Source organism: Pteropus alecto, unplaced genomic scaffold, assembly GCF_000325575.1.
Source record: "Pteropus alecto unplaced genomic scaffold, ASM32557v1 scaffold155, whole genome shotgun sequence".
In the NCBI taxonomy this organism is placed as follows: domain Eukaryota; kingdom Metazoa; phylum Chordata; class Mammalia; order Chiroptera; family Pteropodidae; genus Pteropus; species Pteropus alecto.
The window spans coordinates 2,683,618-2,710,433 of record NW_006438113.1 but is presented as its reverse complement, the minus strand read 5'-3'; the positions used below and the strand labels follow the sequence as shown (position 1 = coordinate 2,710,433).

The 26,816-nt window shown below is 48.4% G+C and overlaps 2 protein-coding genes across 4 annotated transcripts; one reads left to right on the top strand and one right to left on the bottom strand.

The window, feature by feature from the left end:
* Positions 1 to 2,355: 2,355 nt before the first annotated feature.
* On the bottom strand, positions 2,356 to 12,333 carry LRIT1 (leucine rich repeat, Ig-like and transmembrane domains 1). The gene is made up of 4 exons (XM_006915461.1): positions 12,212 to 12,333; positions 8,355 to 8,821; positions 4,604 to 4,909; positions 2,356 to 3,332 (listed from the first exon to the last, which is right to left on the bottom strand). The coding sequence occupies exons 1-4, from the start codon at positions 12,331 to 12,333 to the stop codon at positions 2,356 to 2,358; spliced, it is 1,872 nt and encodes a 623-aa protein (XP_006915523.1).
* A 2,304-nt stretch (positions 12,334 to 14,637) lies between these two features.
* On the top strand, positions 14,638 to 24,712 carry RGR (retinal G protein coupled receptor). 3 transcript variants are annotated; one of them, XM_006915459.1, is made up of 7 exons: positions 14,638 to 14,716; positions 16,342 to 16,498; positions 17,598 to 17,719; positions 20,569 to 20,722; positions 22,169 to 22,286; positions 24,030 to 24,143; positions 24,577 to 24,712. In XM_006915459.1, exons 1-7 carry the CDS (start codon positions 14,638 to 14,640, stop codon positions 24,706 to 24,708), a joined length of 876 nt encoding a protein of 291 aa, XP_006915521.1. In that variant the 3' UTR covers positions 24,709 to 24,712. The 3 variants fall into 3 exon arrangements, with proteins under 3 accessions (XP_006915521.1, XP_006915520.1, XP_006915522.1); XM_006915458.1 differs by having other exon boundaries at positions 17,586 to 17,719; XM_006915460.1 differs by lacking the exon at positions 24,030 to 24,143.
* Positions 24,713 to 26,816: the final 2,104 nt, after the last annotated feature.

Genomic DNA, 26,816 nt, shown 5'->3' with positions numbered 1-26,816 from the left:
TTTTTTGTTCGATCTTAATTGGACCAGCCAGTCATCTAGAGAAAACACTGATCATTTCAACAAATGGTTGCTTTCATCTATTGCACTTATATTTGTTCTAATTTGAAGAATTCCTGTCAATCTCATATATCAAACAACCAGAATTGAGTCTTGCGTGTCTCAAGACACAGCAGAAATGCCTTTATAAATCTAGATCAAGGGTTGGAAAACTACAGCTTGGGAGCCAAATCTAGCCTGCCATCTGTTTTTGTAAATAACATCTTACTGGAACACATCCATGCTCATTAACTTACATATTGCTTATGGCTGCTTTGTACTATATCAGCAGAGTTGAGTAGCAGCAATAGAGCCTAAAATATTTACTATCTGGCTTTCCGTAAAGAAAAGTTTGCTGGCCCATGACGTAGACAGTAGCTTTGTCATCTTCCAACAAATAATTTCTCTTACCAATGGCTATTGCCCACAGGTTATAGTGGAGGTACCCTCCAGGTGATGTGTAGAAAACATCCACGTGAGGAAATTCTGTGCTTGTGTGCACCAATGCTCTCATGGTTCTGATCCCAGGTTTCAGTGACTTGAAAAAAATCCATTTCTGTAGTGAACATGCTGTGGATCGCATTGCAGAGATCAATACTGAATATAGACCCTCAGCCTGGCCAGAAAGTTATCAAAGACTTGGATCTTCCAAAAAAAATCCATCACAACCCTCTATAAATTATTCCACTCTCTGGGCTTCAGTTTTGTAGTCTGTAAAGTCAAGTAGCCCAGCTCCATAATGAGTTTTTGTAGGGTCAAATGAGAGAAAATAGGAAAATTGTTGTAAGGTTATATGTTGTAAGGTCTTTTGTAAATGTGAGAGAGAGTACAGTAACTTTAGAAATCACTGCAACACACTGTTTATATCTGGCAAGTGTTCAACATAATATGGAGTTTCTTACGTGATACTAGCCAAATAGTTTCTTTGGATCACTTGTTGTCCCTAAATCTTCTCAACTGTTACCCAAAGGCCCTGGCACCAAATATTCTGGATGTTCTTCTCTTTAGAGCTCAGTCCTGCAGATAAGATACAACATTGGCACTTCTGCAGGAATGTTTGCCTGTTCCTGTGCCCAGAGACATCCCAGAGATTTCCCAGCTCTAAGCAAACCAAACAGAAATCCTCCTGTTCAGAACAGGGAAGGCTCTGAGACACCCTCAGGAACCCAGGTAAGTTTCAGTAAGAATCACAAAGGCTGCTGCACGGGGACAGCATTGGGTATACTTGCCACGTGCCACAGAGGGTCTCTCAGATTCTTCCAGCCTGATATTCTTAGAGTAAATGAGCAGTAGTCTCTTGGGCATCATCCAGACTTCTAGAATGTATTGACAATTAAATGATTATCTCTAGGCAGAATGGCACCCAGAGGAAAAAAAAAATGTTGGAATTGGTGAATGTACACAGTGAGGGCATGTTGTATGTCTCTGTGTGTGTATGTGTGTAACTATACAAATGTGGATACTGCATAAAAAGGTTGTCTGTGTGTCTGTGAGTTAACATAAATGTAATCAAGATGTGGTATATGAGAGTATTAAGGCTATCAACTCTGGAACCAAATGCCTGGTCCAACTTCCAGAGCAGTCACTCTTAGCTGTGTAGATGTGGGCAATATAATAAATTAGATCGCTGCTGAGCAAAATAGTTTCTACCCTACCATGACGTCCATGAGAGAACTGTCCTTTCCTGGCCTGTGAAAGCTGGGTTGGTCAAAACACTGGCTTTGGCAGATAGATTACAAGCAGAAATTGCAGAGTGCCCGTTCTAAGCCAAGAGCTGGAGAGGCATTGCAAGTTTTTGCTCACTCCTCTGATATCATCTCATCTCTTCATGAAAGGAGCCTGCACCAGATAGTCACTGACTCTCCATCCTAGGCCCCAACTAAGATATATGGAGCAGAACCACTTCAGTCAACCCACAGGTCTGTCTGGAAATGAATGCTTGTTGCTCTATACCACTGAGATTTTGCTTTTATTTATTATGCAGCAAAAACTGACTGATATAGACAAGTTATCTAATCCCCCTCTTTCTTCTCTAGGAATATGGGGAGAATAGTGGTCCTGCTGCAAATGACTATTATAAGAATTAAGTGAGTTAATGCATGTAAAGCACTTAGAACACTTTCTGGCACATAGTAAGTGCTTAATAAGTGTTAGCTGTTACTACTTTTGCTGTTGTGTGTACATGTATGAATAAGCAGGTATCCAAGTGGATAAGAGTGGGTGAACATGAACTTAGATGTCAGATTGAGTGTGTAGGAGTAGAAGAGAGAGGTCAGAGCAGATGTGTGGGCATCTGTGTCCATGGGGGAAGTGGGCCCCTCAGCAGAAGTACTCATTGATTCGTCTGCCCGCCCTGACCCCCAAGAGCTGAGAGTCCAGGCTGGAACGGGCAGAGAGGAGTCTGTCAGCTTCGCTGAGGCTGTGCCGGGACAGCTCCTCCGAGCCGTCCTCGCTGTGGCCCAGGCTCTCCAGGTTGACATAAGCACTCGTGGCCTCAGTGGAGCCCCCAGTGCGGCACTTGCGGCAGCGCCTCTGGAGAGCGCTGCAGCAGACGAGCAGCGTGAGGGGCAGGGCGATGACAGCTGCCACACTGATCACCACCACATTGATGAGCCGCTGAGTGGCCTCGGCGTCCGCCACCTCATTGGTGGAGAAGATGACACACTGCTCCTTCCGGGGCACCAGGCTCCGCACACAGACGCACGCCACATACTTGGTCTTAGGCACCAGCCCATGGATGGTGACCCTGGTTTTCCCAGGCTGCACAACTATCCTCCGCATGTTGCGCTGCCCAAAGACTGCATAGAGGACACTAAAGGCGGTTGTGTTCCCGGCCTGGGGGGCCTTCCACACCAAGGTCACACTCTGGTAAGTGTCCCCTACCACTTTGAGAGACCGCACCATTCGGGCCTCCTGGGGTTCCACTTGCCCATCTGAGCGCTCTCCTGGGGCACCCATCTGGAAGTGCTGGAGGATCAGCTCCTCCTTAATGCTGGGCACAGGGGCCCCAGTGGCCGGGACAGCAGGCTCAGGGACTTGGGGGACATGCCTGGCCACCAGCTTGTCGTTGTATGCAGCAGCTTCCACTCCTTCGCCTGTCCTTTCCCACGGTGCCTTTGGGCTCCCACCGCCTTCTGTTGAAGTCTGGGGCTCAGTGACAACAAGAGAGATAAGAGTCTCGGAGGCTCCCAGGAAGTTCTTGGCCTGACAGACGTAGTCTCCAGAGTCAAGATGGGACACAGCAGGCAGGCCCAGCAGGGTCCAGCTTGTGCCATCACTGGAGACTTCCTGGTGCACTGGAGGGGGAAAAGAGGCATATGTGGGAGAATGAATGAGCCCATCTGCCCCAACCTTTCTTCCAGGGCCAAGTTCACAGCCCCTGGACTACTGAAGACCTAGTCATCCTGAGAAAACTCTGAGAGTCATTCAGCTTTCCTTAGACTATCCAAGGGGATTGAGATCAGTTGGGCTCAAGTTTGGGGCATCCCTGAAGCCCCAGGCTGAGGCAGAGCCTAGGAATGATCTGCCTCTTGAATCTGAGTTGTTCAAACAGTTTTCTTCAGGGCCTAGAGTTTGGAAGAGCTGACCCCTCAAGGGCAGTGGGCAGGTGCTTTGGAAATAAGATGGGTCAGACTGAATATGAGGCAGAGGCCCAGCTGGAAGCACTCTGCCCATCCCTGCCCAGCCCCTCTGCCACTTCAGTCAGAGCATTTTCAACTTCCTGTTTTAGATATGGAGTTCCTTATACAATTTTCTTTTTAAATTGATTTCAAATCCACAGTCCTAGAGCAATGCTTACTAATCTAGTTGAGGGAGACACAGAAGAAAGCTGGAAGAAATGTGAGCTTTTCTGGTCAGGTGCTAAGAAATTGTTTCTCCTCAACTTCTTCTGCATGTGAGTGGGCCCTGACTTCTGAATTCCTCATCCCACTCCACCCCCACTCAGTGCTAGAGATGAACTATCTCTGTCTACACAGCAAAAAGAGCACACCCTGTGGAGTCGGCCAGATTATATTAGATTCCCAGCTCTTCTTTGTAAGAGCTGTTGATGTAAGCCAAGCAATTTAGCCTCTCAGGGCCTCAGTTTACTTATATGCAAAATAAGAAGGATATTCAGGTTGTTCTTTAAAGTCCTATGACATTAAATACATAATATACTTAACACAAGAAGAGCTCAATAAATGGTAACTCATCATTAGTTACTCCTAGTAATACTGACTTAATATTTACAACTGGGAAACTTACTATAAATATTAAGTACACTAAGAGAGTATCTTCCACCAAAAAGTCAGCATTTTGTTCCTCTCAGGGTAGACCCTGAGTCTCTGATAGAGTGGCTAGTGGAATATGGTAGGACAGACTAGGAGCCATCGTCATCATCTTCAAAGCCATTGTCCCCAAGCCCTACCTCTAGGTGAAGTTTGTCCAACTCTACTCAGACAGAATGGGAGTAAACAACACTGCTTAGATTACTTTCCTCTCCTTGACAAACATGCTGCCCATTTGGACAGTGACCCACCAACCCCAGCCTGAGATCTCAGCATAACAGCCCCTATAGCTCACCTACCTGTGCCACTGAGTGGGTGCCCGTTGACCCTCCTCCAGCTCATCTCGGGCCCAGGGATCCCCGTGGCCCCACAACGTAGCAACACCGCGCTACCCAAAGGGGACGTGATGCTGGCCACCCCTGGACGAAGCTCTGGACTCTGGCACTTCCTCAGTTCCAGCTGGCTGAAGTCCACTCCGGCAAGGCTGTGAGGGCTGGCACACCTCAGCCTGGCTTCTATGAAGGCCAGGTTTGGGGCCCAGCCTTCCAGAAAATGGACCAGGTCATAGAGTTGGCAGTCACACACCCAGGGATTATCCTGTAGTCCTGCAGGGGTAAAAGGGAAAGCAAGAGGTGAGCCCTAGCAATTCAGATCACCAGGCTCAGGTTCCCTTCCCACTCAGGGAGAACAAGGGATGTCCCAACTCAGAATCAGCAGAACTGGCCTCCAGGCTCAGCTCCTTGTCTTGCTAGCTGTGCAACCTTAAGCCTGGTTCTTCATCTTGAATAATGGCATTACTTCCCCTTCAGGGTTGCTATAAGCATAAATAAAGAAAAATCATATTAAGCACTGAGTAGGCCATATAGCATACTGACAAAATTAACAATTACTCCTGCCATTCTTAGACTGACCTTTTCAAGCTACTGGCCAGGCAGTGAGTATTTCTGCAATAATACAATATGTCAAAACCCATTTCTAGAAATGCTTATGATCCCTGCCCCTTGAACCCTGTCCTTACAGTATAAGTGGCACTTTCAGCATCACCGCAGCAATGAGGATAGCTATTCTGAGCCCTGGTCCCTTTGACACAGACTCAAAAAGGGGTAAGAAGAGGAGTGAGTAGGCAAGGAAGTAAAATCTTATGTTATATTCCATTCCTCTTCACTTAAAACTGAACATCTTTATAGAGCTAAAAGCAGGTCACCGTACTCATTCTGTCAAAGAATCTTCAACAGACAAAGGGGTATCATGTGTCCTCAATTATAAGGCACAATTCCTTTTTATATGTTTGCAATTCTGAAATGCAAAATGAATGCATTTAATGTTATGTCCTTTTTATAACCCAAAGACTGTTATTAAATTTGATAGTGTGTCTAATAATCAATGGTACATATGTTTACATACATATATTTAACATATTTAAAAGGAAGACTGTCAAGGGTTGAAGAAGCTACATTCAGATCTACTGTATAGTCATGACTCTCAGGTCCTTTTGAAAACTAGCTGGGAGGGTACCAGTTCTTTCTCCCACCCACCCCCACCCCATCCTACTGGTGGCTGCTACCTTGTATCACTGATTAAATGCATGTAATGATACATCTGCACCCCAAGATTCTTCACTGCCTGGCTCTGGTGGTGAACTATCTGGATTTTACCTGTTACAAGAGTCCCCAAAGAATGAAAGCAAAAGGCAAAGTTAAAGGACAATAAAACAACCACCTGTCAGATCGGCAAAAGTTAAACATTTTAGCCATTTTAATTTTTAGCTTCATGAGGGAATAGATTTTTCATCTATTTTGCTCATTGCTGCACCCTCAGCTTCTAGAATTGTGCCCACTCATTCGTAGGCACTCAAATAAACTTGCAAAGTGAACACACACATGAGTGGTCTCATACACTGATTAGGGTGAGAACTGGCCCAGTGTGTTAAGGACTATCAGATTGATTTTAAAATATCTAATGTGACTTAGCAATTCCACCTCTCATCTCCTATCCTAGTGAAACATTTGTCTGCATGCACCAGGCTGTATTGCCAAGAATGTTCTTTGTGGTGTCATAGATGTTAAAACTAATGAAAACAACCTAAAGGTCCAGTAAAGGGGGAATGGCTAAATAAACTGTAGTTTAACTATACTATTGAATATTATCCACTAGTTTAAAAACATGAAGTTGATCTCCAAGACATACTACTAGATATAAAATGTTAGTGCTGGTTGATACATACGATATGATAAAATTGTCTGCAAAACACACAAATAAAATTTTTCTGTGCACATATGCAGATCTACTATAAGAGATAGAGAACATGCAAATAAACATAATAGTGGCTACTTTTTATGAGGGGAAGAAGGAACTAGAATCAGAAGAGGGGACAAAGGGGCCTTTAACCTTTTGATTAATATTTTAAATTTAACATATATTCATGTATGAGTTGTATAATTGAAATTAAAATTAATTTTGCAGAGTGTTATGCCCCTACCTGTCACCCTTCAAGCCAGATAGGTTCCTTGGACAGGAAAAGAGATCTGGTTCACCTAGTAAGCCATTGGTTTGTTAGGAATAGAATAGGACAGAATCAAAAAAAAAGAGGGTCCAGTTGGTGTAACCCAGTCTACTTTTCTTTGGGAAACTGAATCTCTGAGACCAAATCCTGGCTATGTGACTTAGAAGTTCTCTTGTATCTCATTTTTCTTATTTGTATCACTGGGTTAACACCTTTCACCCTGGCTGCCTGACATGATTGTTGGAATAGAGTTACCAGATACAGAAAAAAAACACTCAGTTAAACTTGATTTTCAAATATTTTTCTATATAAGTACTCCCCTAGATAATGTCCTTAGGTGAGAAAGTTTGTAGGGTGAATAGCACTGGACTGGAGTTTGCTGTTCTCTGTCCTGCTTCCAGGAGGTGAGGCTCCCAAATAATCCCCCCGAGACTGTCCCAGGCCTCAGGGCAGGGGCTGTCCCAGACTACTTTAAAATTCTCCAGTCCTCAGTGCTGGACCCCATCTGAGCCAAGGCAGGCTCCAGGCACATCTACCCAGGAGGCTTCTCTTCTGATACTACCCACCTCACCTCTCCATGACCCACTGTGATTCCTAACCCCTCATGGGACAGGGTAAAGAGAGCCAGCTTGTATGACAGGAGCTTTAGGCCCAAACCCTCCACTTACTAACTCTCAGGTTATGTGTATTCATCTATAAAACAAAGGGCATTGTGCCTGCACTATCTACTCCTGGGAAGTAGTGAGGGTCAAGTTCTATGAGGGGGCAAGAGGGAGTTGTGAGACCCTTCAGTGCCACACTAATGCTGATGGCCAGTAAGGACTGACATTAGCAAAGAGTAGGGAAGGACCCATGTACCTTCACATGCTTTGAAGACTGTTGAAAGTTGCATCCCTGGGAGGAGACTGAAGTGAAGGTTAGCATGCAGTGTGTTTATCATGAGGGAAGGAAGAAAGCGGGAGAGAGACATGGAGCTGTCATATGGGCCTGTTGAATCCTTGGGGGTCTCTCTGGAGCTGAAATAGCTCATCAGGGTTGTCCCAAGTGGCTGGTCTTTGAGATTCCCATGTGATAGGTCTTTGGATGGGGACTGTCCCCAGAAAGGGGGTGTGGCCTTGGGCAAGGCTGCTCTGCCAGTTGAAGCTGTCCCTAATGAGGCTGACAGCTGAAGACTGCTGCTGACAGCACCTCAAGAAGCAGGGCAGCTAGTCTAAGCTAGGTGGCATATCACTGTGCCTGCCACATGTACCCACTGTCTTTACAACCACAACGCTAACCTTTTGAGATAGATATTTTTATTAACCTCTCTTTACAAAAGGAAACCAAAGACACAATAGCTAGTAAGAGGCAGAGCCGGGATTTCAACTGCAGCAGTCTGACTGTGCGCTTCAGTTCCTAAACCTACAAATATGTGCCTCTCAGTTTTCACTCAAATGCAGAAGGCAGGTGTGATTTCTATTTTCCAGGTAAAGAATTGAAACTCAGAGAGGTTCAGTATGGTGCCTAAGACCCCAAAGGGGTTCCAAGTGAAGGATGCGTTCTCTTACCTAGAACCATCCTGGTGCGGTGTCCAGGAAGGAAGGGCCCAGTCTGCAGGTGAGCCCAGGTAGCCAGCAGCTCTTGCGGGAGCCTCATCAACTGGTTGCTGGAGAGGTCGAGAAAGGTGAGGTTCCCCAGGAAGCGCGCGGCCTCAGGCGGCACGGCCGAGAGGCGGTTGGCCTGCAGGTCCAGCAGCCGCAGCTGGGGGGTGTCCTTGAGCGCCACCCAAGGGAAAGCGGCCAGGCGGTTCCCGGGCAGGCGCAGCTCGCGCAAGCGGCGCAGACCCCGCAGCATCAGGGCGCTGAGCTCGTTGAGGGCGTTGTAGGGTAGCCACAGCTGCTCCAGGTGGCCCAGCAGCTTGAAGGCCTCCCCCGGCACCCTGCGAATGGCCGTCCGTTCCAGGCGCAGTCTGGAGGTGTCCGGAGGGACAGACGCTGGGGGCAGGGTCATATCAGGGTCATTGCACACCACAGTCCTAGTCACAAAAGTGAGGGATATTTGAGCAAGGGTCCTGTAGGGTCGGAGATACCTCCCTCCCCGACTTCCCTTCGAGAGGCCTGCTGATCTGCAGGGGAACACAGAACATCAAATCCAGGCTCCAAGCTGGAAATGGGCTGGAAATAAGCAGGCTTCTGTTTTCTCTTTGAGGGGAGAAGGGTTCTTCTTGCTTAAGAGCCTTTCACGGGGTCCTCGGAGGACTATTTGGTTTTGGCAGGAAGGACCTCAAGCTTAAATTGTTGTGTCCTATTGCAGCCCACACCAACTGCAATGCACTAAGGATGAATAGTGTTCATAAATACTGAGATTATCTTGTGTGTTATCCCATTGCATATATATGCTAAAAGCATTCATTTTTCTAAATTATACTTCAATTTTTGTACCATTTTGGCTTTTCTTCGTTAGAAAAAAATGTGCCAAGGGCATCAAAAGTGGAAATCATGGGGTGCCTCAAACCTCTCCTGACTCTGAGGAAGCATGAGATGCTCAAGGTGTTTAAGAGTCAGGACTTTGCAGCCCAGCAGTTGGTTTCACATCTAGTCTCAGTGCTTGCTGGTTGTGTGTCCTCGAGTATATTACATAACCTCTATTTCCCTCAGTTTCCCCATAATAGTAGACTCCATGGTGCAGGGTAGTTTAGGGGTTTATATGAGGCCATGTGTGTACCAGCTCTGCATATTCTATCACCCATAGGAGCCCAGGGCTATTGATCACTGTCATAAATTTCTGCATCCCAGCACTGCAAGTAGATTGAGTCAGTCTTACCAGCTCTTTCCAAGGCACCTTCTATCCAAACAGTGACATCTTAAACCTTGTTCTATTAAGTTTGGTACTAAAGCAGAGGACAGATAACAGGAAGCAGTCCTGCCCTCAAGGACCCTACAATTCAGGGCCATGTTATATGTTATCACAGAGAGCAGCACACTAAGTAAAAAGGGGAGGATTGTCAAGAAGAAGAGGGCTTCTCTGCTCGCATTGGAGGAAGGGGAGTCGTTTTGCTTTGTGAAGGGAAGTTATTCTCTTGTAATATCAAAACAGTGTTGCTCATATCAGGCCTTCTTGCTCAACACACTCCGCCAGCATTCATCAGTTTAACTCTACTCAAGTCAGCTGGGTTTGGCTTTCTTTTCTCTTGTCAAAGATGCCCACAAAAGGGACAATTACTTTCCATTCACTCATATTCTTGAAATATACATGGAACCCCTACTGAGTGATGGGTGCTGTGAAGATTCAGAAGAATATCAAATTCACGGCCCTTGTCCCCACACAGCTTATACACTAGCTAAGAACAGAGGAGCATTGGAGTCAATGATATTTTCAATGATAATAGAGGCTTGGATGATGCAAGGAGGAAGGATGTAGGAGGGAAGAAGGGGATTCATGGGAAAATTGGTCTTGGAAGGGAGAGAAAATGGTCATGGAAGGATCAAAAAAACAAATAAGAGCCCAGCATAGGCCAACAGCACAACTCCTGCTTGGGAAAAGTAGGCACAAAGAATGTGGCAACATATCTATCCAAGTGCTCTGACTGTCTTCTGCCCCAGATAACCGCAGTACCCACAGGAACACATGCTCTGTTTCTGATCATTGGAGTATAGAGCATGGACAGTTTGCCCAGGCTGCTCAAACATATGAGCTAGGCCCTCTGAGAGGCCTTGGTTAGAGATGAGGCTGAGGAAGGTGTCTGAGACCAAATAAGCCTTCATCTGACTGCACAATCTGCGCCTGTGGTCGTTGGGGACCTCAGGGTCCCCTATAGCCTTTCCTGGCCTCATTCCCCTCAATGGATACTCCATGCACATGGACTGGTGCATATCAGCCGGAAACTGTCAGGCAGGTAGAGACTGATTGTAAGAGCTCTGGTTTCAGAGGAGGGATGGCCACTGGCTGACTTTAAGGGACCTAAAACTGCCCGTGGAATTTCATTTTCTATCCTAAGGCTAAACTGCTACCAGCAGCCCTCCCCTGGTTCCTGTCTGATGAAAAGAGCTCTAGAAATGGAATTGAAGCCCTAGGTTCTAGCACCAGGTCTGCCACTGATGCTGTGTGTCTTTAAGCTCTGTACTTTCTGTGGGTGGCAGGGGAGGCCCCTTGTTACCCTGGTCACACTGTCCTTGGCCACAGGCTATTTCCTGGCCTGCTCAGGGCTCAGTCTTAGATTCCCTTGGGGAGAGGATCCTTACCTCTGATGATTTATGAGTCAGAGCATCAAAGATTTGGACCAAAAGTGGAGCTCTTCCTGTTCTTCAGACCATGTGGGGTGTCCTTTCCTGGCAGTGCTTCTCCCCTCTTTGCCTCCCCTCACACCCAATCAACTCCACACCCATTGCCAGGATCACTGAAAGAATCACACTGATAACATTGCTTCCCTGATCATCAGTGCAGAAACCATCAGTGGCTCCCCAATAACCATCTAAGACAAACAAGAAAGGGAGGCCGGAATTCCAGAAGCTTGGGAAGATGGTGGGAAAGGCCCTGAGCCAGGGGCTGAAATCCTTGAGCAAGATGGGAAATGTGATGATCATTAATGGATAAGCTGAAGAGGTCAGAGGAAGGATGGTTTAAAGACAGCCAAAGAGAAAGAGAGAATGAGCCATAGTGGAACAGCAAGAGTTCACAAAGCCCAGTGGCCTAAAAATGTCCATGGAGGGGGAAGAGGAAAGGATGGAGGAGCTCTCAGGGCTCAGACGGGAGGTAAGGAAAATTAAAGAGAGACTGAGGAGGGAGGGGTGCTTGTCTGCAATGGAATGAGCACTCCTGGCCTTTCAGAGAGTCCCTAGAAAGGGGTTGAAGCTGAGGATCCTGGGGGCTGTGCCAGAGAAGACCCAGAGGGGAAGAGCATGAGGAGGCAGATGGTCCTATCCTGGGTGGGGTGGTAAGAAATATATGGGACCTGATTAGGTACTCCTGGGAGGTGAGGCAAGAAAATGGGAGAGGTCTGGGAAAGAAGAAGCTAGGGAGATACAAGAGGATGATGGAATGGAAGGAAGGAAGAAAGGAAAGAAAGAAGGGAGGAGAGGGAAAAAAAGAGGTAAAGGGGAGATTTCCTGGGCCCTTAAGGAGGTTTCTCTCTACCAGGATTCTGGAGGAGGACTCAGGAAGGATTTCTTGGAGCCAGCACATCTGTGTAAAGGTACCATCCCCATGTGTAAAGGTACCTAGCACCTCCCAGGCTTAACCATGTTCTGCTGGCTGGACAATAATTCAATGCAGACCTGTCCTATAGGAGCCCTGGGTTTCAAAAGCCAGAGAGATGGAGATCTTACTTGGCCACACTCTGAGGGCCCAGCATCCAACCCTCCCAACCCGGCCTAGCTGGTAGAGCAATGGGGGCTGGGCTACCCATCCCATACACCTGGTGCCATACCTGGCCTTGCTGCCATCACCCAGGATGTGGAGGCTGCAGCTGCACTGAGAGGGACAGGAGCCCCGGGCCTGGGAGGACCCCATGAGGACCAGGAGCCAGAGCATGCCCACCACCACCCTCATGGCTCCTGGCTCCTCTGTAGCCCAGGTAGGGGTCTGTCCCTGGACTGCTCTGTCCTGCGAGCCCAGCAAGCCCAGCATCTGCTCATTGGCTCCTTGTCCCCCGCCCCCTGCACCCCCGCTTGGGGCCATCAGATAAACATGGACAGGCTGGGGATTAGGGAGGGGAACTCTGGCCACAGCACTCAGCGGCTTATTGCTTCCTGGAATCACCCAGTCCTGAGGGTGGGGGAGGATGATTCCCTTCAGTAGCAGAGAGGCCAGGGCACAAGAAGGTGGGGCAGATGAACAGTCACCCAAGGGAAAGCGGCTGGACTGCCCACCTCCAAAGCCACTCCATGCCAGCCAGGCTGTGGGCAGCACAGACCTGCCAGGGTGCCTGGGCTCAGAGGAGGTAAACATAGACCTTGGCCTCTGATAAGGACCATTGGAAATTCTTTACTGTGACACTATTTCATAGTGGAAAAGCAATGAGATGAAGGCAGTGAAGGCATTAAAAAGAGCCCCTACCCCAACCTCATTCCATCTTTCACTCTTTCATTCATTAAGGCTTTGCTCTCTGGACCAGCATGCCTACCTGAGTCTTTTGGCTTTTCCAGAAAGTTCCTCAGTCCCTTGTGCCCATGGGCCTAGACAGGCTTGTGAGATGTGACCAATGCAGATACCTGGGGCTCAGTGCACACATGAAGTGCCTGGCTATGTGCCAGGCTTGTTTTGACAACACTGACTTCCAGGAAACATTGCTTCCCATCCTTTTCTCTCTCTCAATTCAGCCAATATGATTTTCTCAGTGCTTCCCACCTCTACCTTCTCCTCCCCAAACCAATGGCCAGTGGCCCCTTTCTACATCCCTGCCTTTCCCTCCTTCTGCTGGCGATGCTTTCCTATCTGTCTTACTCCACTTTTGATTCCCAGTCCCATCCTGCTTTCTCTTCTCTCTTGAAGTCTTTTTCGATCTTGCAGGCATGAAAAAACTCTGACATATGTATTAACCAGTATTGCAAGGTAGAAATTGGGAAAGATCAGGGAAGACTCTGTGGTAACTGGCTTACCAAAGAAGGCTTCCAGGAAGATGTGGACATCAGAGGGATGCTTATACATGGATATAAATGGAGACTACAAGAGGAAGGGCATGGGAAATGAACATTTATGAAATAAAATTAGCCACTTGACCAGGAGCCCCAGGGGACAGGAGTTGGAGATTTTGTGAATCACTGCATGACCTCAAGCCGATTCTTAATGGCTTTGAGCCTCAATTTGCTAAAGAATGATAGTATCTACTTCATGGAGGAATTATAAGGTCTGTGAGAACAGTACTTGGCCCTTAATGAGCACTCAGTGAACACTAGCTATATTGCTGATAGCACTCTAGGCCTTGGTATCTTCATCTGAAAATGAATTAAGCTGCTCTAAATTAGTGTTTCCTGATGCAAATTTCACCATGAGCCAGTGTATAATTTGTACCAGGACCTCATTTATAAAAGGCGAAGCTCTTAGTGGGTCGTGGGCCACTTACAAGAAGATAGCAGTTGCTCTGTCCCAAGCCAGTGCCTTGGGAGACTTTGATACTTGTGTAGCTGAAGTGCTATGTGGGAGTCAGGAAGTGCAGCTCCAAAGGCTATATCCATGATATATTCTTCTAACCAAGACTTATAGAGGCCATGCAAAAATGTGCTTACATTGCAAAGGAGGAAACAGAGAAGACCCCAATGGTCCCGCCCCAGGGCAGGCAGCTAGTTAATGGCATATTCAGAACAAGAACCCCAGTCTCTAGTCCCAATTGGGACTACTTCAGCAGATGAATTTCCAGCCATCATCCTTTCCTCCTCACTGTGAGTACATGCATGTGAACATGGGGATACAAACATATGTACACACACATACACATAGGTGCTCAGTGTTTCAGCACCTACAGATATGGCAAGACCTGGCCCTTAACCAGTTCTAAAGTACAGCTGCAGCTCAAATCCCTCCTTTTGCTCCCAACCGCTCCCTTGGTTATGCAACTTTTCTAATTTGGCTCTCAGCCACACACCATTTGGATTCTGGGTCCTTAATCCTGCCTGGTGAGGCCAAAATGAATGAAACACGGCTCCATTCCCACTTCACAAAGGCTGCACTGTCCAACTGGTGAATAAGTTCCTTCTGCTTAAGCCAAGAGGATGATTTGGGAGGAGGGGCAGCAAGAAGGAGCCCAAGGTCTAGAATAATCACCTGCATGTGCCAGCTCATGGGATGGCCCTTTAAAAGGGAGGGGCCTGGCTTTGTGAGCAGAGGAGAGCTAAGCCAACTGGGAAGAAGGCGAGGATGGCAGAGTCCAGGTCCCTACCCACTGGATTCGGGGAGCTAGAGGTGCTTGCTGTGGGGACAGTGCTGATGGTGGAAGGTGAGCCAGGCAGAACCTGGGGTGGAGTGGGGACCCAGTGGGCCACAGCTGCAAAGCTGGAAAAGAGAGGTCCCCAAATCCTGCTCCTCTGTGCCTGGACCTGTGGAATGCAATCTGCAGGCTAGGAGGCAAGAGAGAGGAGCAGGCAAAGGTCAGGGAGAGAGAGACTTTGAGAGAGGGACATCTGCCTAGGGCATGACCAAAAACCAGGGTTCAGGCCTTTTCATGTCTTTTGAGCCAGGAGAAAATTTAATTCACTCTCTGAAAATCCTGCTAAGAATCTTGTGTATGATCAGGCCCCTAATAGTCTCTAGAGACAGACAGCTCTGCCACCTGTGTGACTTTAACCAAGTCACTTGAGCTTTCTGGCCTTCAGTGCCCTGACTCTCCAAGTGGATAGTGGTGAAGATTAGATAGGATCATGGGTAAAAAGTGCTAGCAGAGATAGACACCTGGGAATTTAAGTTCATTCACTCTCAGCTTCTCCTGCACCCCCATCACTGCCGCTATCTCTATTCTCTCAGCCCTTAGCATTTCCATTCTTGGAGCGGCCTGGGTCCATGATGTGCCTGCCTCAACCCAGAATCCCTAAGATGCTCATTGAGGCCAGAGCTGGGGCTGTAGACCCTGGAGCTGGGCCAGCCCAAGGCTAGGTTGATAGGGATGCAGCCCTTGTTCAGAGCAGATTCAGAGAAATAACTAGCACATTTTCTCACCCAGCAAGAATTGACCGTGAGGAGGGAGCAGCAGCTACAAGACTGGTCTTGGTGGCCCCGGCCCTTTTTCCTTTCTTCTGGGAAACTTACAATCTAGCATCCCTCTAGGTCATCAAACAAGCCTTGAAATTTACCATTATATGTTTTTGCACATGCTGTTCCTTTCTAGAATTGTCTTCTGTACCCTGTCCTCATAGTAAATCACAGTTTTGAAGACAAGATCCTTCCCCATTCTTTACGTTAGATGAGAGAAGCCTAGGCTCAGAGAGTATTAAATGAGCCAGCTGAAATTCAAGGTCTGGTCTGTCTGCCACCTGAGACCACTCCCTTCAGGCTCACCTCACTGCCTGGTGTCCTGGGTACCCCCTAGCTCTCACAAAGCCTCCTCCTCTCTGAGACTCTCCTTGACATTGCTCCACAGCACTTAGAGAAGACATTCTGGAATTTGAAAGACTTGAATTTCATTCCCAACTCCACCAGTTACTAGCTGCAAGTTAGCCAGCCTCTCCAAGCCTCAGTTTCCCAACTATAAATGGGGAAGACAGTATTCAGGTGAAGACTGGATGACAGGATCCACATAAATTGCTGAGCACTGGGCTTCATGTGATAAGTGCTCAGTGGCTGTCTGTGATTTTGATCTAGAATGAACCATGCTGCACTTTGTTGCTTTTCTTCTTTGTCTGTCTTCCCATGAGGTTGTGAGTGGTAGAGAGCAGGGTGTGTTTTTATGGCTTTCGGTCTCTGAGGGTCAGCCCACCTTGTAGGTGTTTGATGAGCTGCACTGAGGGACTTGCCGAGTGTGAAGGGGTAGTGCAGGGAGGTTGCTGAGGCTCCATCCACCCCACACCCCTGGTTCTGACCCCAAGTGGGCCTCACCAACCCTGATACCAGCCTCTACCTTCTTTTCAGCTCTCTCTGGTCTCAGCCTCAATAGCCTGACCATCCTCTCTTTCTGCAAGAATCCAGAGCTGCGGACCCCTACCCACCTGCTTGTGCTGAGCTTGGCTCTGGCAGACAGTGGGATCAGCCTGAATGCTCTCATCGCAGCCACATCCAGCCTCCTCCGGTACCAGCTCCCTCCCCAGTCCCTCGGCTCTTGGGTCCTTCCTGGGGCCTCACCTCTGGGCACTAGGCACCAGACCAGAGGCTTTCTTCTTACCAATAGAATGCTGACCCTAGGGGAGAGGATGTGTAGGCTGAAATAGGCTAAATCCGAATTCCAGACTATCCACAAAGAACCACAGCCAATTTATGGAACACAGGAGCTGCTTAAACCTGACCAATAGAGCAGACTGACTGTGGGGATTAGGAACATGGACCCTGCAACCAGGCTGCCTAAATTTGAATCTTGGCTTTATTATATAAATTGGCTTTTACTATAAATTGGATATTATTACCTATCTGATATGGTGGTTGGAAGTATTGACTTGTTATCATTTGCAAATAACTTAAAACAATACTTGGCACATAGGAAGCCCTAAATAAGTGTTGTGAAAACAAACGGGATTCTTTGACAAGTGTCTAAGACCTCCTTATGTGCAAACCAGTCTTCCAACATGGCCTCAAAAGGTGTTTACAAGATTGTTTTCTTAAACAGACTGAACATTCGGGCACTACAGATGCAGGCTGGAGGCCTCCTGGGTGTGAATGCTCTGTGGGGTCTGAATCAATGAGGATTTCCTGCTGTGATCTCCTCCTACCCCTGCCCAGGGCAAAGAAGAGGCAACTGAATTTTTTACTCTTGCTTGGCCCATGCAGCCGAGTTGGGAGGCCTGGGGTCTTTCCTCCGACTTTGCCTTCATCTGTTGTGTGGCCTTTTCCTCTCTGAGTCTCAGTTTCCCCATCTACGAAATAAAGGTATGAGCTGTCTTTCCAACTAGGGTGTTCCATTTCCTGTGATGGAGGCAGCTGGTCATGCAGAGAGGTTGGAACCTTTGTTCCAACCACGGTGCTGAGCCTGGAGAGTTTGCGCCGGCTTCCACCCCTTCACCCCAGTGACTTGCTCTCTAGGCCCCCAGTTTCCTCATAGGAAAAAGGATAATAAGCCCTCTTCTGAGGAGCTAGGCCAACATTCAGGAAGGTACCCTCAAGTTGATGCTGGGTGGGTATGGGAGGAGGGACAGAAACAGAAAGGAGGGTTCACTGGTGCCCAGTGTCTCCCACAGGCACTGGCCCTATGGTTCAGATGGCTGCCAGGCTCATGGCTTCCAGGGATTTACAACAGCATTGGCCAGCATCTGCAGCAGCGCAGCCATCGCCTGGGGGCGCTATCACCACTACTGCACCCGTAAGTGTTTGGGTTCCCAGGGTGGAGGGACATCCGCACAGTGAAAGTGATCAAGGCAAAGGCCTGCTCAGTGTTTCCCAGTTCAGGGACATGTGGGTGGGGGCGAGAGTGCATGAGAGTAGGGTGCAGGCACTCAGGAAAGGAAGGAGGCTGGGAGAATGCAAGAGATGTAGGTGTTGAGATACACGCTGGAAAGACCGCCTGTGCCCTCCCTGCAGGCAAGTCAGGGGTCCTCTCTGAACCCTAATCTCCTCTGCATGGTGATTTTTGTAAACAACCACACAGTTTCATTTTGAAAATCAAATGAGAGCATGGATACAGAAAATGTCCTTGAAGACAGACGCTGTTGAGGGATAGAGAGACAATGGGACTGGAGGAAAGTGCTGGGCCTCTGCCATGCCAGGCCTTCATGAAATCCAGTGTAGCTCTACATTTCTCAAGCTGTATTGTCAATACCATCTTCATAATTGGCCATATCAGTGTACCACCTGCTGTGTTATTTATTTGATATTTCTGACTTATAAGTGATTCACTTTAAAAATTGTAAATGCCTGCTTTAGTCTTGTTCTAAATAATATCTGTGATATCACAGCTTTAATGTTTTTATAATTTTAATACACATTAAGATAAAATACATGTTCACCCATAGCAACTCCCAGCTTGCAGACTGGGAAGCAGAGGCTCAGAGAAGTTAAATAGCTTGTCTAGGGTCACATAGCTAATAGGAGCAGAGCTGGGATTGGGCATGGCCTGGGTACCTCCGGAGGTAGTCTCTCCCTTTGTCTCCTGGACTCCATATTTGGAGCTGTGGATTTTCCTAGCACAGAGGTCACTGTGGGGTCCTTGGTCAGCATGGCCTAAGCCCTGGGCATGGCCCCTTTGGAATTGCAGATCCACCGTTGCCACAGACACACACAGCACCCGGCCCTTGAGTCACATGCCTCTCTCCGGGCCAAAAAACTACCTTTGTTCTGGCAGGTTAGCACTTCTTGTTCCACCCGACCTTGGAGCTCATCTCCCACCACTAGCCCAGCCTTGCCTCCAAAACTCCCTTGGACCATCACACACATTCTCTCTCTCGCTCTCGCTCTCTCTCTCTCTCTCTCTCACACACACACACACACACACACACACACACACACACACACAGAGTCACATATGCACACACACATGCATGCCTTCTCAGACAGCAACAGACTTCTCTGCCTCTATGTAGAACCATTTGTCCCTGTTCCAGTGTTCCTAAATCAAAGCCCTTCCTGTGCTGCAAGGCGCAGTGGAACAGTACCAACAGAAGGAAGGGGGAAGGAGGGGGTCTGAGTTTATCTACTCTATTACTGGGTGACCTTAGGTGGGTCTCTTTGGTCATCTGTTTCCAAAGCCAAAAAGACTGATGCAACACATGGGTCAAGATGGATATCAATTATTGTGCCTACAGTTGGTGGGGGTGGGGAGGGTCTTAGTCAGCTAGGACTGCCATAACTAAACATCATAAACTGGGTGGCTTAAACGACAGAAATTTATCTCTCACAGTTCTGCAAGCTGGAAATCCAAGATGAGGGTGCCAGCAGAGGTGGGTTCTCTCTTCTCGGTTAGCAGATGGCTGCCTTCTTGCCCTCACATGGAATAAAGAGAGATCATCTCTCTCATGTCTCTTCTTATAAGTGTGCTAATCCCATCATGGGGGTGCCACCCTCATAACCTAATTATCTTCCAAAGTTCTCACCCCCAAATACCACCACATGGAGATTAGGGCTTCAACATATGAATTTAGAGGGGACATAATATTCAGTCCATAGCAGAGGGACACATCCAAGCAAATTCCATCTGTGGCTGTGTCGATGAAAGTGAAGTTTCAGGGTAAGGGGTCACTGAAGACCTGCTCTTCTCTGCTGATCAAACCCCACCTGGAGTTCTGTCCCCTATCCTGGGGTCTTGTCTGCAAAGGAACGTGAAATAAACCATAGACAGAGAAGGCATCTTGGAAAGGCATTCTAAAGCCAGATTCAAGTGGAGTCACTGGATGGGAAGAGCTAGATAAGGCTGTGAGGGACATGGGAGGGGGGATAATGGAGGAGGTCAGGTAAATGGGACTGGTCACATCAAAAAATAATGTCAGGGCCCAGCCTCGACCAGTGGCACTGAGATGGGGCCCCAGTTCTCAAGTCGAGAGTTCTCAGCAGGTATCCTGAAAGTAGAGATGGCGTCTTGCTTCTGAGCAAGAGCCGAAGATGGCGGTAAGTCTGGACTCCACCTTCCTCCCCCATGACCACCTGAACCACCATACATGCTTCTTCCCCAACTTGGCTTTGAGAAGCATACCTATCTCCTTGCCACCCCTCCTTTTCTCTGTCCTCTAAAAAAAATGATATAGAGCAGGGTTTCCCAAACCCCAGGCTGTGGACCGGTACTAGTCTGTGGCCTGTTAGGAACCAGGCCGCACAGCAGGAGGTGAGTGAGCAAAGCTTCATCTGTATTTGCAGCTGCTCTCCAGCTCTAGCATCACCGCCTCGGCTCCACTTCAGATCATCAGGCATTAGATTCTCATAGGAACACCGGTCCCTGGCCCCAAAAAGTTGGGGACCTCTGATACAGAATATCTACTAGGAGACCTTCCCATCTATTATCTCTTTTATTTTTCATAACAATCCTCTGAAGCAGGAAATATCATTCTCATTTTGTGGAGGAAAAAACTGAGGCTCTGAGAAACTCTCAAGTCGCCTGAAGAACAAAGCTATTAAGCATCAGAGCCAGGATTTAGGGCCATTCTTCATAACCAGAAAGTCCATTCTTTTTCACTCTGATAGCTATTGCCTCCTTTCAACCATCCTCCTCTTCTGTCCACACAGGCAGCCAATTGGCATGGAACACAGCTGTATCCTTGGTGCTCTTTGTATGGCTGTCTTCTGCCTTCTGGGCAGCACTGCCCCTCCTTGGCTGGGGCCACTATGACTATGAGCCCCTGGGGACATGCTGCACTCTGGACTACTCCAGGAGGGACAGGTGAGGTGGGAGGTTCCCTTCCATGGGAATCTTGGCTTTGAACCCTTACAACCACAATTTCACAACTGAAAATTCAATGGGGGAATGTCAATGAGATTGCTAGACAACCTCAACATCTTAGTCATGATACCCACTTGCAGGTTGACAGTGAGACTGAATACTGGCCAAGTGGTGGAAATGTTATGCAAACAGAGTAGGGCCCTAGAAGGAGCATCATCTAGTGAGCTATTGTCCTGTGTTGGTTATAACAGCAACTGAGCCCCATGACTCCCTTGACATCTTCTACACACTCAGCTGTCCAGCTCTGAATTTATTATTTTCAAGAGAAAGTCATGTCCTCAGTTCAATAGCTACAAAAAATGTTACAGTCTTTGCATTGGGAGAGACCTTGGCAAACAATTCAGGTCTCTGAATTCCCTGAGCACCTGCTGTGAGCCAGGCCCTGAGCCAAACTCTGGAGAGGTGGGAGCAAATACTTAAGGGCCTCTCCATCACAGAGCATATGTCTAGTACTGCTCCATTCATGGGGCTCTGGGGAGACCAGAGCTTAGGGAGACCCATTACGGGCTGCCCTGGGGAGGGGCACAACGGCTTCAGCCTCCCTCTTCCCATCCAAGTACTAACCAGGCCTGACCCTGCTTAGCTTCTAAGATCAGATGAGATTGGGTGCGTTCAGGGTGGTATGGCCGTAGGCACTTCGGCCTCCCTCTTGTTTCCACTAGAACCACGTTTCACTCATCTGCTTTACATGTTTACTCACCTTTACTGATGAAGCATCTGCCCCTGATGATGGGCTTCCCAGGTGAAACCCACTGAAGATCCCCGGGCCTGGACCGAGTGTCCTTCCAGGACACTCCTTGCAGATATTTCTCCAGTCTGCGTCCAGTCATTCTGGCAGCCCTTCTGCCCACCCATCCTTAATGGACAGCACCAAGGGGACATGGTATCCCCTTCATGAATGGTCAGCCCTCCCACCTCCCATGACCACAACGATTTCTTCAGTGACCCAGTGTCCAGTGTCTTTGTTATCCACGGTCCCCTTTCAAATCCCTGTGCCAGGAACACTCCTCAAATGCTCCTTCCTCTTGGTTCACTGACACCTCTATCTGGTAAATGCATCTCCCAAATGGAAGAGTCCCATTCTTCATACTGAGGGCACAGAGAACAGGGCTGAGCACTTGAACTGCCCAACAGTGAGTTGAAACAGGATTTTCCCTCATCTCAGCTCCCTGGCTCCTAAAGGCAAGTTCTAGGAGGAACTAGTGGCTCCTTGGCTCTGAGGGGAGTTCAGCTGGGATACTGGCTCTGAGCACCCAACTCTGAGCACTCATCTGATGGGAGCAGTTCCCTGCACGTGACTGTCCAGAGCAAAGGCTGATGGGCCTTTGAAGACAGCTGGTAATCCCCAAGACATGACTCTTACCCCTCTATCCCCTCTGCCTGTAGAAATTTCACCAGCTTTCTCTTCACCATGGCTTTTTTCAACTTCGTCCTACCCCTCTTCATCACGCTCACATCCTATCGGCTCATGGAGCAGAAACTCGGGAAGACTGGCCATCCCCAGGTAAGGACCAACTTCAAGAGCAGGAGAAACCTCTCTGTCCCTCTCAGGGACACCAGGAAACATGAATGATGCGACAGAGAGCGATCAAGGGTTTTCAGTGTTTTCTATAATCGGAAGGAAATCCAGCTTTCAAATCCAGTGTTAGGGCAGAGGAATGTACCTTCCCTGTCATCACTGGGAATAGCTAAGACCTGGAGGAAGGAACAGGACTGCTCAGACTTACCAGACACCATCCATGCTGTTATATTTCTTGTGTCTCAAGGATGTGAGGGTTGGCACAAAATTATACACTTTTAAAATGCTGCTTTTGAATTGCTTCGAGATGTTTAAGTTAATCACAGGCACAGGCTGTTACCACATAAAATCACATCACAAACACATTTGTCCAAGCAAAACAACACTTTAAAGTAAGCCCCTCTCCCAACCCGCTATTTCTAAATTTCTGTGTTAATATTCCTTTGTCACAATTTTCTTTTAACTTTGTCACCTGGATAATCTCTAACAGATGAGTCATACCAAGCACCAAAGATTTTTTTAAAAAATAGATACTAATAGTATTTTATCTGCATTATGTCACTTCATTTTTGCAACCACTCTCAGATAAAGGAAGGTTTCATAATTCCTATGTCACTGACTAGAAAATCGAGACTGAAAGGGGTTAGCTAAGCAACTCATCAAAAGCCACAACCAGGAACAGTGGAGTTGGATCAAACTCAGGTCTGGGACTTTACCACCCAAGTGGTCGATCATGGTACATAAAAGAAACATTCTCATTGCTGAGACTTAATCTACCACATTGTTTTCCCCCTGTGAACTGGAAAAGGACTGTACAAATCTACTTTAGCTGGAGACCAGCTTACCCTGACGAGGGCTATGCTGGGGCCAGAACTACATCCCAAGCCCTCAGCTCAGTGCTCATCTGTTCATCACCACCTCCAAGCCCTGCCTCAGTGCTCAAAGTCACCACGTTTGTTGGAGGTTCAATCAGCCAGAAGGCAAGTCAGGCATATGGGCTTTCTCATTTTTCCAGGTGGACTTTAAACCATAAGTTCTGGTAGCATCAGCAGAAGTCACCCAGGAACCTTGATTGCGGGCTTAAGTCACCTTCTTTGTTAAAGGAAAACATAGTCAAGAGAAAATAGGCACTGAATTTTAGCATCAGAATTTATCATCTGAGAGTATGTGAGAAGCAGAACATGGCAACCTCCATCCTGAAATTAGATCACAAGTCATGCGCTCCCCTGTGACCCCAGATGGTACCACATTGCCTGCTCCCTACTTGTATCATACTCTGCGGAAAGCAGCCCCTTTGAACCCAGGACAGGTTGACCAGCCAAGTGGCTGCAGCTGCTGCTGATGAGCTGGTTCTGGGACTGAGTTGTGAGGGCAGCTCAGCCTGGGGATGCTCATGCACACAGCCACACTCTCAAAGCCAGGGTTCAACCATGAAGGAAGCTCATTGTCTACCCCCACCCACTGCCTCCAGGCAAGTCAGGTATTATCAGGCCATTTTACAGACAAAGCACCTGAGGTCAAGTAAGACTAAACGACAGGCTTAGGGTCGCACACCTTAAACAGCAGAAAGGTTCATCTGGTCCCAAGTTTTTCTGCAGGCTCTGAATCTTCCCACAGTCCAGTCACACTGCCCGGCCCTGCTGAGTGCCTGCATGGTCCCTGGGCTGTATGGGGCTGCCAGCCACCAAATCAAGTCAGTGCCTCCATTCTGTGACAATTTCTCCCCAGGTGAACACCACTCTGCCAGCCAGAACGCTGATGCTCTGCTGGGGACCCTATGCCCTCCTGTATCTATACGCAGCTGTCATGGACGTGGCCTCCATCTCCCCCAAGCTGCAGATGGTACAGATACCTCCAGTACCCAGAGCTGGAACTTTCTCCATCTTTGCGTCTCTCTGTCTTATCCCATCTTTCTTTCTTGCTTTGCTGCCTCCATGATAGTCTCTCTCTCTTCCTCTGAGCACTCATAATGCATTGGGAATTTGCTTGTCACCCAGGGCACATGGGGCTGCTGTGTGATGTTGCCTAAGCCTCATGTGAGATGACAGGAACAAACAGCCAGATGGTGAACATGCACTCTGGGACCAGGGGCTGAGACATGCATGTTCCCATGCATCATCTGGCAGCTGGTCAGGGAAGATTTAGAGTTGGCAGAATCAAGCAGACAACAAAAGATTGGTGGCTTTGGGTGGGGGAGAGCTGGTGTCACCAGGTGGGACCAGGGAGAGGAGCAGAGGCTTTGAAGCTTCTTTCCTGGATGTTTCTGTCACAACAGGTGCCCGCTCTCATTGCCAAAATGGCGCCCACGATCAACGCTGTGAACTATGCCCTGGGCAGCGAGATGGTCCAGAGGGGGATCTGGCAATGCCTCTCGCCGCAGAGAAGTGAGCGGGACCATGCACAGTGAGCCTCTCCATGAGGCTGCTCAGACCCAGGCCCACCCATGCTGCCCTGGACTGAGCCCCACGCCAGGAAGCTGCCCTGAGAGCCCTGCCCAGCAGCCTCAGAAGCCAAGCTGCAGACGTGTATCCTCCATCCCCAATGGCCCTGTTGAGCCTAGCCCTAGGGAACTCAGAGAGAAATCAGGCTACATGGAAGGAGCTGGGGCTTTGGAGCCAGGTGGACCTGAGTGTTAGTCATAGCCCTCCACACAGAGGCTGAGAGACCTTGAGAAAGTCACTGCCCATGACCCCTAACATAAGGATATTAACACAGACTCCATGGGGCTATTGTGAAGCTTGAACAGGATAATGTGTATTCACCACGTGCATAATAGCTGCTCATTAAAACAGAATTGTTAGGACTCAAAGTCTAACATAGAAAGAGATAAAAGCCACAGGGTTATTTGTGGAAGCTCAACCCAGGCTGCCAGCATTCAGACACCACTTATTAAATTGTGATCTGGTGCAAGTGATTTACTCTGCTTGTGCATCTGTTTCCCAGCTTGTGAGATGTGATGACAGTAATGGTGATTTGACTGTGCAGCAAGGATCAGGATACTACCTGGCATGTTAAGTGTTCACAGAGAGTTAGCTTCCAGCACCCACCAGTCAAAGACAGCTAGCTGCGTGTTGCTTAGTTGCCAACATTAAAAAATCGGGACAATTTATTTAAAACTCCAGGTGTCTGAAGAGGAGGCCCCACCAGCCTTCTCCATAGTGACAGTTTGCAGAGCTCAGGGCAACTCTGCCCTTTTCCCAGGGCATGTCTTCTCCCATCAGCTGCAGCTCATGCTTTCCCTGTGGAGCTCGTGGGCATCTGGGTTTGTGACACTAACGCTAGGGTTGCCGCTTCTGGATGTACATCTGCACCTCCCACAAAGTTTGCACTTCAGGGACAAGGTGTAGAAGGCACACAGACTTGAGTAGGACCCATTGCCCTAGAGGGAAAAGGAGATGGTTGGCAGAAGGATCAAGAGCTTCACGGAGGGTCCAATGATGGAGGAGCAGTTGCAGGAAGGATGGAGCTGAGGGGGAAAGAGACAAGACCCCAGGGCTGGGGATGGGGTGGTCATGAGAACAGCATCTGGGTTCTGTGCACCAGGACCTGCCTCTTGGTTTTACAGATGCAGAAAATCAGGTCACATAGACATAGGTCACAAGAAGTCTGCACAAAGCAGAGGCCTGTTCAGTCATCTTGCAAAACCAGTGGGGGGAAAGGAGGCGGCCTTCCTACAGCACTGTTTTCTAGACCATGCCCAGTGCCAGGTGCTGTGGAGACAAGATGCCACTTGTCCTCACTCCAATACCCACACAGGGTTCTTGTCTTATGCCCTGGAGTGGGGCCAGGAGGGGAAATCCCAGATCCAAGCCAGACTCACATACAGACTGAGCAGGTGACCAGGAAGACAATGGGGTCCTGGGCCCAGAGATATTGACCCAGCCCTCACAGCCCACGGGTCCTTAAATTGTCTTTACCGGACCTTCCCTATAATCCACCATTCGAAACATAACTCACTAGGGAAGGACAAAGGAACACAGTGAGGAGAGAAGGGAGAGGACCCCAGATTCAGAGAGAGAAAGGGTAGATGAGTGGAGACTGAAGACAACCAATGGGACTGGCCAGTGTCCCCAAATATGCCATGCCCCCACCTGTGCTGAGGAGAGGTGGAGAGAAAGGCAAATTGGCTGGGCGTGATCAAGGGCATCTTTAGTTCAAGCCCAAGCCCATGTGGAGCAGGGGAAGGTAGGCTCAGGGCATCTCTACTCTGGACTGTGTCGGCAGGAGATAGCCCAGTGGGAAGTGATCAAAGCCCCTGGTGAAGCCATTGGCTTTAGAAGCTCTGAGTCTACCTACATGCCTGCCTCTCACTCACAGAGTGGGTTTAGGGAGTCTCTTTATCTTTAGGCTTTCCTACCCATGTCCCAGAGCACTTTCAGCATCTCAAGTCCCCTGTGGACACTGTGTGCAGGGCCTCTCCTCCACCCTCGTTCTCACCAGCACCAGCACCCCCACTCACCCTTCCATGGAGCAGCTCAGGCACCTCTGCAGGCCAGAGGGACAGGGGAAGTAACT